This window comes from Acomys russatus, chromosome 25, assembly GCF_903995435.1.
Source record: "Acomys russatus chromosome 25, mAcoRus1.1, whole genome shotgun sequence".
NCBI lineage: Eukaryota > Metazoa > Chordata > Mammalia > Rodentia > Muridae > Acomys > Acomys russatus.
Genome location: NC_067161.1, coordinates 9,135,907 through 9,146,695, shown reverse-complemented (window position 1 = coordinate 9,146,695; position 10,789 = coordinate 9,135,907). Strand labels below are relative to the sequence as shown.

Below are 10,789 nucleotides of genomic sequence, written 5' to 3'. Positions count from 1 at the left end.
TGGTATAGATAGGAATGCAATCGTGGAAATGTGAGGATAGGCTAAGTTCCAATAAAACTTTATTTACAAGGCCAGGTGGGTAAGACTCAGACTGAAGGCTGCAGCTTGCTGGTCTCTAACAGATACATTAAAGGCAAAGCTGCCATGGCTTCCATCTTTAACTGCATTTGCAGGAGTGTGTTGAGGATGGAGGGTGGGGGGGGGGTAGTGGGGGGTGGTGGGGAAGGGAAGAGGACAGCAGGTGGAGGCTGGCCATTCTCCAGGGCAGGGCTGTGGAGACCATCCCTCAAGTGTCTAGTGAAGGGAAGGGCGCTGCTGGACATGAACAGGGACCTAAGTTTCAGCTTTCTTTTTCCTGTAGATGCTCTTTTCAAAGTTTCCTGACCCTACTGGAAAGCTAAGCCAGTTCCGGAAGAAACTCCAGGACTCGGAGCAGCTGCGGTGGGATGAGAGCTGGAGGCGGACTGTGCTCCCTTTGCTCGCTCACAGATGACCTCTAGACTCAGAGGCCCCATCCTCAGGGAGTGCTGCCACAGGCTCCATCCATCCTGTGCCCACTCTTTCTAGCCAGGGCTTTTGAGTGCCCCCTAGTGGTCAGAAGCCTAAGGACAGCAGTGGGCAACATCTGGGAAATGAGTGACCTGGCAGCTGCTTCCTCCCGTGCCTGAGAAGCTCTTCTCTTCTATACTGAACACTGTTGTCATTTCTGGTGACCCTGTCAACGTCTCAGTCTCTGGGTGTTTGTCTCTGGACTCTCACATTCCTTGTGTTCTGGCTCTGCTGGTCGGCTGTGAGCTCTAGGATGTTCTGTTCGCTGGGCTTGGCTGAGCAAGGCCTGAGCTGCCTGGCAGGACAGTCATACTTGGTAGATTTATGTTTTTATTTGTACAGTGGAAATCCTTGCCCCGAGCCTGTGTCCACCACAGACGAGCTGCTGAGGACAGGCCCCAGCATGCAAAGCCTGTGCTGACTGCACACTTGTGGTTTGTTCCTTCACATTCCTGCTCAACAAAGCTTTTCCCCACGGACTCTTCCCACGACAGTGGTCTCATTTTTCCAGTCGCCTTCGAACACCGTGGTGAACGTTCAGCACAAGCTTCAGGATTACGACGGCTGAGTGCTCTTCATAAGGGAACAGTTTGCTGGCGTGAGGGGGCACCTCTTCCCAGGAGATCCCGGCGCGGTCTAGACAGAATACAGAGATCTCAGGAGGGCAGTGGCGAGGACAGGAAGTCAGTCTGTCAGTGCAGGGCTGTTGACCGGTCTGCATCCAAGCTGATTCGCTTGGACCACAGCTTTCCAGGCCATGTAGATGCCCTACGTGGGTGTGTGTGTGGCCATGCTCAGTCTAAAGGACAGCAGAGGTTCTGTTCTACCATTTTATTCCCTTAGGCCCCAGTAATACTCCTGTGTCTTCCCACAGCGGCACTAGAATTACAGGTGCTCGTGGCCACAGATACTAAGGATTCAAACTTGGGTCTTCACGTTTGTTCAGTAAGCACTTCTGCGTACTGATCTCTGTCCATCCTGAGGGCAAGGCAGCAACAGGAGTGGCCGCCTGTCCTACCAAGCCCACTGGGGTGCCCTGCCACTCTGCATCTGTCTACGCTGTCAGTTGGCACAAGTAAGAGGAGCTATGATCCAGCTACAGCTGCTTGGCTTCATGGGGTTTGCAAGTAATGTGAGCCAAGATGATTTCTTTATCACACTTATGTTACAAATAAAGCTAGTAGTTTAAAGAACAGTAGCACAGAGGGAAAAAAAGTACGCAAGGCTCTATAACCCACGACCTGAGCATAACAAAGACAAGCTGGCACGCAGTCTACAAATTCCTCCTAGCTGTAACTTTTAAAAAATCTTATGGATGGAATCCAGCCTTGCACATAGTAGGGCAGTATTCTACTACTAAGTGCCCTGGTCCCCATAAAGGTAATTACTGAGATCAGGCACAGGCTGGCTGCTCTGGTATTCTGCCTCTTAGAGAGGGTTGTGCATGCGCATCCAAACGACAGGCAAGGCCCTCTGCTCTGTTCAGTGGCTTCTGATTGGGGGAAATCGGTGTGTCTGTCTGTCCTTAGACACTGGCAGGCGAGTGCACAGCTGCTGGAGAGGCTTTGGCCAGGATAGTGTCACACTGCAGTGGTATGAGTGCCTTGGCTGGCGTGCAGGGGCTATGGAGATGCGTTTGGGTGGGTGGGGTGTGGTTTGGCTGTGACCCATGGGAGCCTGGGCCACTCAGTCTGAGTGTTTAGTGTCTTCATAGGGGAAGCAGGCTGACAGGACACCCATCCCAGGTGCTGGTGAGTATCAGACTGGAGGAAGGCAAGGCTCACAGTGGTGCTCTCCACATGGTGGGGTCCTTATCCCTTTTCTAAAATCCCCCTAGCTTCGCTTCTAGTTGCAGAGTGCTTAAACAATGGCTGCTCTGTCTCGGCAGACTAGGCTGTGTCTCAGGTGAATGTCACCACAGAACAGAGAAGGATGCTGAGGGGCAAGGCCAGTGTCAGCCCAGTTTTTAAGCCCTCCAAGGGACAGAATGGTGGCCCACAGGTCGGGAACTGACCCAGCTCTGTGACAAACAGCTTGCCCGTGTCGTGGCTGCGGATCGTATAGGCCACATAGACGTCAGGAGTGGTCCTCCTCTGGCAGTCGGTGAGCATCTTCAGCACTCTGACCAGTGACAGCGTCACCTCCCCGCAGTACAGCACATCTATGATGGAAAGGCTGTTACTGAAAGGGCCTCGTATCAGATCTGCAACCAGAGCAAGGGTGAGGGCCTGGGAGCGGTGGTACTGTTAGGATATGTGCTGTCCCCCAGTAAGATGCCCTAGGTTGAAGGGAGGCCCCAGAGGAAGGATGTCTAAAGACCTCTACAGTGGATCCCCCCCGGCCTCAACACCCCCCCCCCCCCACCCCCGTGGTAGCATCAGTTCTGTGCCCGGTCCTCACTTAGAAGCTGCTTAGTAGAGCAGATCCTAGCCTAGCTTTGGGCTTTTTGGGGAGGACTTATGTGTCAGCTGCAGTGTGGGATATGCTATGGTCAGGTGACCTCTGTTGTGCTAGGGGGGAAAGCTCTTTGGTGGCCCAGGGAGACACTGCTTTCTCTCAAAGACTCCGTTCTATATCATAAGAGGCTAGTTTTTGTTGTTGTTTGTTTGTTTGTTGTTGTTGTCATCTCTGAAGGACACAGGACAGGGACCTCTGGCCCAGATGTACTGGTGGGGATAGCCAAGGCCACATGGCATAATGAACACATCTGCATGGAGCCAGCATGGGCAGTGTGGTGGGGCCACTCAAAGCCCTGCCACCCCATATAAACATGACCCAAGATGGTCAAGAAGCTGAATGTGGCCCTGGGAGGAGCACAGGCTGCACGGCCAATCTACCTCACCTATAGACACAGGTCCCAGCAACGGAGGGAACAGTCCTAGTGGTGGGTGGGGCTCTTCTAGGGTTCATTATAGGAACAGAGGGAATGAGCGGCCTCAGGGTGGCTGAGGCAAGGTATTCCACGCCAGGCTAGTACGCCACACTGGCACCTGTCCTGCTTATCCTGAGTCTTCTGGGGACAACTGGTTGTTTATGGACAGCAGCAACAGTGAGAGCAGCTGTCTCCACAGAGGACCTGAGGCTCTGGAGTGTGGGCTGTGGCATCGCTGGGTGTCTCTTTGGAGCCCTGCTGGTCCCTGCCTGCAGCGCCCACTGCGTCTTGCTGCCTGAGTGAACGCTGCTGCTGGGGCATTACCTGCTGCAATGACAACGTCTGCCTGGAAGGAGGAGAGCTGAGAGGCTGTCACCTTGTCCCAGTCCAGCTCGGCCACTGTCACCTTCGGGCTGCCCGGGTGAGTGGGAGTATGCAGCTCTAAGGAGAAGCCATTGAGGAGCACATTTCCACGGAGCTGCTCAAGCACTCGGCCGTGACAGTCGCTGAAGACGAACGCTCTGGGGTGGCACGCCTTGCAGATGGCCAGGCCTGTGAGGCCAGCTCCACTGCCTAGCTCCAGGACAGTCCTGAGTGGGAGGCGGGGACCTGTGTTCACAACTGCACCAGCGCCAACCTGCCTTAGTGCCCTGCCCTGTGCCCCAAGATCACCTGCCAGCGAAGGCTGCTGGGTTCCCGATGGCCCACTCCGCCAGGTAGAGAGCAGCGTCCCATGTAAGCAAGCCTGTGGTGCCATGGGACACGATGGCTGTGCTCTCGGAGAGTGTGACTGAGTCTCCTGAAGGCTGCAGGAACAGGGAGGAGAATGAACAGAGCGATCAGAGTGTGACTGGTGGGACCTAAGCCACAGCAAGCGAGTGGCTGAGCAGAACGTGGCGTGTCTACACTGGAAAGCACTCAACAATGGGAAGGAACAAACTTGGTATGCCCAGCAATATGGGAGATCTCAAGGATACTGTGCTGAGTGAAGAGAGCCAACCTTGAGTCCCGTGCTGTGTGGTCCCCTTCATCTAATACTTTTAAAATGACCCAATCACAGAGATGAGAGTGTGTGTGGTGGGGTGAGGGTAGGCACCACACAACATGCATGTCTCATACCAGCAAATAGCTCCGGTGGCACTGCGTGGACTCTTTGGCCATCAGGACCTCTGCCAGCGCCTCGTACAGTGCATCCAAAGGCTCCGTGGGCACAGCCTCATGCTGGGAAGAGATAGTGAGCCACAAGTGAGAGGTCACACTGACCCTCGTATGTAACCACTCTGTCCTTTGCTTCTGTCTGCTGTGAACAGGACTGGGTGGCTTTCTCACCACTCACGGTGCTGGGGATGGAGGCAGGACCTTGTGCATGCTAGGCCGGCACTGTACTGATGAGCTGTGATCCAGCCTGACTTTTTTTTTTTTTTTTGGCTTTTCGAGACAGGGTCTCTCTGTGTAGCCTTGGCTGTCCTGGACTTGCTTTGTAGATCAGGCTGGCCTTGAACTCACATTGATCCACCTGCCTCTGCCTCCCGAGTGCTGGGATTAAAGGCGCGCGCCACCACGCCCGGCCCAGCCTGACTTTTACAGGATTTGGAGGGGAAACTTTGGAGTGGGAGGTAAGCTAGCATACGAACAATTTAGAATTAAAACGAACCAAATTAAAAGTGCACTGGTAGAGTGCCTCAAGAAGAGGTGTGGAGAGGGTTAAAGCAGGCAAAGCCTAGGGTGGCAGACAGAGTCCAGGAGAGTCACACTGCCTCAGAGGTGCTGCTGACCTTAGGTGATATGCTCGTATGAGCTGCCTCCTGGAGGCATGGCTTCAGCAGGCCTCACAGCTGTTTCTTTTGGTGCTGCCAGTGCCTGCAGAGGCACCGGGGTGCTGAGCCTGGGGCCAGAAGCAAGGGTCACAGCTGTGCTGAGCCTGGTGCGCAGCTGCTGGCTTCAGGGGCTGACGGCAGCCGGCCAGCTTCTGTTCTCCATGGCTGCCTACAGCGGCATGGAGCAGGTCTGGACCTGCCCTCCAGAGGTGTCTTGCAGCGGTTGGGCAGGTCCTGGTCAGCAGCCCAGTGGGGAGAATAACAAGGAACTAGTTGGGAAGGGACTGAAAACTCAGACTTCCAGCAGGGGTGTGTGGGCCAGCTATGAAACGGGTGTTAGGATGGGAGAGGAGGAGGAGGAGGAAGAGGAGGAAGAAGTATTCTTCATTTAGTGGTAGGGATGTCTGGTGAGAAGGACAGCCTGAGTTTAGGAGGAGAGGCTGCTGCTGAGAGCCCTGGCCTCTCTCCCCTGGCCCCTCTCCCCTGCCCTGCCCTCCTGTCATATTGTACCAATAGCCCCCTGCAAGGAAGTGCTGACCTAGGCCTTACAAAGTAAGCAAATGGCAGGGCAGTGGGGCTGTTGGAGCCTGGCAGAACTCTGGAACTGCGTCCCCTTCTGTGGCCTGGCCCCGCAGCCACTGCCCATCACTGACCTTTTTGATGAGCTTCGAGAGGAAGCAGCGGGCGTACCTCACAGACGGCAGGTGCTGCACACACACAGGATGCTTCACAGTCTAGACATCGGAAGACAGGAAGGAGGCTGCTACACAGAACTGCCTTTACTGTCCTGGAAGCTTCACACGACGCAAGGGGGAAATGATGTTCCCACAAAGATGTGCAAGGGCAACAGGGTGTGTGCCCTGGGCATTTGCAAGATGGCGTCTTCTTGAGATGGTCTTGCTAGATAGCCCAGATGGGCCTCAAATTTGCAATCATCCTGTCTTAGGATTATGGGTATGTGCTGCCACTGCCAGTTCAAGTTTTAAGATCTTTCCCTAAAACATTTCCACGTAGTGCATAGCTCTGGGTAGGAACCTGAGCTCACAGGAACCTGGGCCCTTTCCTGCCCACCCAGGGTGGCAGGTGGGAAGGATACCAGTCTGCTGTGAGGATGAAATTGGGGTATCTGGCTTCATGGAGGAGGTGGGGGCCCAGTGGCGGGAACCAGACCTACCAGAGAGGACTGTCCTGGCTAATGGGCCTAGGTGGTGAGGTGGGTTGGAGATGAGGTTGAACAGGCAAATTACGGAAGAGCAAAGGCTCTGCCTAATGCCTCTGTGGAAGCCTCTAGAAGTGAGGAGCAGGGTCTCCAGTGAGGGAGAAACCATGGGTAGTTCCCAGGTGGCTCTGGCCTGGCAGTTCTGAAAGGAGGTCAGGACCAGCAGGAAGCAGGTGGTGGGAATGAGTCTGGAAGGACGTGTAGCTCGCTGCCTTGGGAGGCCACAGGACCCCCTTAAGGCAGTGAGGGTTCTCCACCTCCCTAATGCTGCAACCCCTTAATATAGTTCCTCATGTTGTGGTGACCCCTGAACATAAAATTATTCTTGTTGCTATTTCGTAACTCCTTTTGTGACTGTTGTGGACAGTAATGTAAATATCTGTATCATGCAATGGTCTTGGGTGTCCCATGTTGAGAATCAAAGCTCTAGTCCCTCCTGGGCTCTTCATAAGGGCTCTAATTACCCATGGAGGCCTGGCTGTAAGACAAAGCCTGCCTGCCTCTTCCTTCCCCCTTTATCTACCTTTCTGATACAAGGTCTCCCAGTATTGCTCACGCTGACTTTAAATTGGCTCTGTTTTAGAAAGAATTCCTGGTCTGGGCTCCTAGAGTGGGCTGGGAAGCTGGAGGCAACCGTGTCTCCCCTGAATTTGTATGCAAACACGCTCCTCTGGTGATTCCTTCTGGGGAGGAAGACTACAGTTTTCTCGGACCACCACAGGACAAGGTGGTGTGTCTGCCCTAGATTCAGGAGGCCTCTTCCCACAGGCTCATTCACCACTGAGACCAAACCCCACCGCTGCCTCCAGCTCTGAGCAGGCAAGATGGAATTCCTTACTTTTACCTTACATGCAAAGAAGAACATGTCAATGCAACCAACAAAGGCTAGAAGCAGTTATCTGTCACCTGTTAGTGTGTCTGTGGTTCAGGACTTCCCAGGGCAGGTAGGCAGGAGAGATGGCGGGTGGTTAAGAGCACTGGCTGCTCTTCCAGGGGACCCATGTGGTGGCTCACAACTATCTAGAACTCTAGCCGCAGGGTATCTGACACCCTTTTTCTGGTCTCCAAGGACACTGTATGCATGTGTTTCACAGACACACATGCAGGCAAAACACCCACACACATATTAAAACAAAACAAAACCCAAAGAAACCAAAAATTAAAGTCATCTAGAAAAAAAATAGCACAGTAGCTCTCCACAGAGATATAGTCTTAAAAAACAAACAAACAAACAAACAAACAAACAAACAAAAAAACCAAAAAAAGACCTCCCCTAGTTTCCCTCATCTTGTGCAACTGTCTATTCGAATATCATCTTCCTCCATTAGAAAACAAACAGCCAGAGCTGTCTGAGGCGATGACGTGCATGTGCAGTGCCAGCACAAGTGCTGTATTTTTGTTCTCTGGATGCTGGTGTTTGGAAAAGATACAGGTGAGCCTTGGCTCTGCTCACTGAGGATGCTGGGGCCCTTACCTTCTGAAGAATAGCCAGCAGCAGCTCAGAACCCGAGGGCTCCCTTAGTTTCTCTTCTAGGCTCTGCTCCAAGGAGAGAGAGAGAGAGAGAGAGAGAGAGAGAGAGAGAGAGAGAGAGAGAGAGAGAGAGAGAGAGAGAGATAAATCCTAGGGGCATTTCCTCATCAACATTACACTGCTGTGGAATATTCTGGTCGAGAGCATCAGTGATCTCTACCCAAGGACTTGGAACCAATCTGAGGTGGAAGCCACCAGGGAGGAACTCAGTCTGATGTCACAGGCCATGCGTGGCTGAGTATGAGAACACTAATTCTCAATTCACATCAGATGTGGCTGCCTGGCAGTCACAGGGTCACAGTGACTTTGGGACTGAGCTGGTAAGCTAAGAATCAGGTACAGCATAAAGGCCTGGGACCTGTCACCTAAAGTAGTACCAAGCCGGGCCACGCCAGCTTTCTCACAGGGACTACAGCTCCAGCTCCTGTCAGGGCAGGTATGGAACTTCATGTCTTCAGAGCACCTCAGTATGTCCTAACAGGTCCTCTGAGACCTGCCTTGACCCTTTCTGACCTCAGCTACTCTGTCTCATTTCTCCCCATCCCACTATGGCCACACCAGCTCCTCCGCTGCCCTTAATCACGGCAGCCATGTCTCTATCACAAGACCTTTGCTTCCTGTTCTCCAACACCATCATCCTATGGGCAACTGCTTTAGGGCTCAGGCAGCAGTTCATACGCCATCTCTTTAGGGAGGCCTTTGATGACTTTACTGCGGTTTTCTTGTTTGTTCTTTTACCCGGGACTCGCCCTGTAGCTGGGGCCAGCCTCTAACCCAGATCTTCCTGCTTCAGCACGCCAAGCAGAGACTACAGGCATGAACTCCCACACATGGTTTTGCCTGGTGTTTTTGGGGTTGTTTATTGCCTCACGCTTGAGCAGGGCTGGTCTCAAATGTGCCCTGGTGTGTGGCTCATGGACTGCATTCAGTAAATATTTAGTTGCCAGTAACTGCTAGGCAACACTCAGTGCACTTCCACAGTCAGGTGGGAGTCAGGGTTTGTATTCAAGTTTTCCCACAAAGTGAGATACAGGAGGGACTGTCTCTCAAGGAGCAGCAGTACTAAGGCTGTTCAATCCACATAGGTGTTCATCAAAAAGTCTTTAGGTTCTTGGTGTGAGCGCTCTTATGTTCACTTTCCTACACATAAGCAATAGTTTGGGGGTGGGGCAATGAGACTCCCTAATTTGGAGCTGTTGGACTCTCTCTTCCTGTCCTGGCTGCCTTTAGCCTTTAGTCCATCAGACAGCTTATGTCAACCCTGGCTGTCTGAACACTCCATAAACACCTTTAGACAACCACAGCTGATTGTCATGGCTCCTGAAGGTGCCGCTTCAGCCAGGGCTATTTGAAACACTTTGTACCAGAGATCAGCGCTACCGGAACTTCTCGTGTACCTATGTACTCTAGCTGGGCAAAGGAAAAGCAGCCCAGCTGTTGGGTAGCAAGAGACCGGTATCTTTGTATCCTTCGCTGTACTAATTAGAAATGATAACACGGAAATGTAGCCACCCGCGTAAGTTCCCGCAGCACATACGGGTTTGAACTAGGATTCTAAACAGGAAGCTCGTCTACCTGGCCAGAGTTGATCCTTTCCTTCTTAAACTCCTGGTCAAATGGCGTGACAGCAGAGCCCAGAGCCCTGCACGGTGGGCAACCCTGGGAAAGTACTTGGCACGGCAAGTGAACTATTACACTTGACACTGAGTGGGTACCTATATCCCCTTTTCGGTCTGAACTCCCTCCAAGACCGTTCTGAAGGCTGCCTGCCCTTCGGATGCGGACTTGGCCTCGCTTTCAGGAGAGCGCGGCTTCTGCCGTCTGAAGACGTTTAGTTTTCAAAGCTGTTTTGCAGTCGCCAAAATGACCGATCGCTGGTTTAAAAGTCGCTAAAATAATCCAGCCCTGTTAGCGACCCCGCCAACTCCTGCCAGAGAAGGGTCCCGCCTGCCTCCCCGGGTCGAGCGGTGAGCAAAGGCGGCCTGAGCCGCCCGGCCCCGCCGCCCGCGGTGCTAGACCCCGAAACCCGCCACGCGCCCGCCGCCCACCTGCCAGGGAAAGGAGGGCAGCGCGCGAGCCGCCAGGAAGCGGCGCTCGAAACTCTGCAGCAGAGACGTGGCCCCCTCGTGGTCCTCAGGCGCCATCGCGGGGCGGGGCCAGAATTCATGGAAACGGGCGGAAGCGCTGCCTGAGACTGAGGAGGCGGAGCAAATAGGCGGCAAGCTGTGGGCGGGGCTAGTCAATGTTCCGGCCCAGGAGGCGGGGCAAGGAGGCGCCCCGGGGGCCGAGAGAACGGTGGGCAGGGGCAAAGGCGGAGTGTAAACTGCCCGGTAAAGCGTCCTGAGAGACGAGGCTTAGGAAGAGCCGGTGTCGGGCTCCGGGGACGCGTTCTAAGGTTGGTGGAGCTGGAGCTGGCAGTCTGGAGGCGGGACCTAGACTGGTCTGGGGGCGGGGCCCAGAAGGCGGTCCTGGACCGGAACTGGGGGTGGAGTTTAGAGGCTGGAAGGCGGGCTCGAGGTGCGCGTGGGCGGGGCTGAGGCTGAGATGGGGTGGAGCTTAGAGGGAGGTCCTTTGGCTGATCTGGGGGCGGGCTCAGCTCTGCCGGAGGCGGGGCTAAGGTGGGTCTTCCTACCTGCCTCGTGGCTGAGATAGGAGGGTCCTAACCTGAACCAGGTGTTAGGACGAGATGCTCAGTCCTGGGACCCTTCACCACAGCTGATGGCAAGGTTGTGGCCTAGTGCGAGGCGGGGTCGGGTGGGCCAAGGCGGGGCATTGCAGGCTGCACCCAGAGCGGGTCTCAC

The 10,789-nt window shown here is 54.2% G+C and overlaps 1 protein-coding gene across 2 annotated transcripts; it reads right to left on the bottom strand.

The window, feature by feature from the left end:
* Nucleotides 1-985: 985 nt before the first annotated feature.
* Nucleotides 986-10,185, bottom strand: Eef2kmt (eukaryotic elongation factor 2 lysine methyltransferase). 2 transcript variants are annotated; one of them, XM_051167895.1, is made up of 8 exons: nt 10,037-10,185; nt 7,932-7,994; nt 5,892-5,972; nt 4,541-4,642; nt 4,094-4,227; nt 3,746-4,011; nt 2,564-2,710; nt 986-1,185 (listed from the first exon to the last, which is right to left on the bottom strand). In XM_051167895.1, exons 1-8 carry the CDS (start codon nt 10,130-10,132, stop codon nt 1,049-1,051), a joined length of 1,026 nt encoding a protein of 341 aa, XP_051023852.1. In that variant the 5' UTR covers nt 10,133-10,185; the 3' UTR covers nt 986-1,048. The 2 variants fall into 2 exon arrangements, with proteins under 2 accessions (XP_051023852.1, XP_051023853.1); XM_051167896.1 differs by lacking the exon at nt 5,892-5,972.
* Between the last annotated feature and the right edge of the window lie 604 nt (nt 10,186-10,789).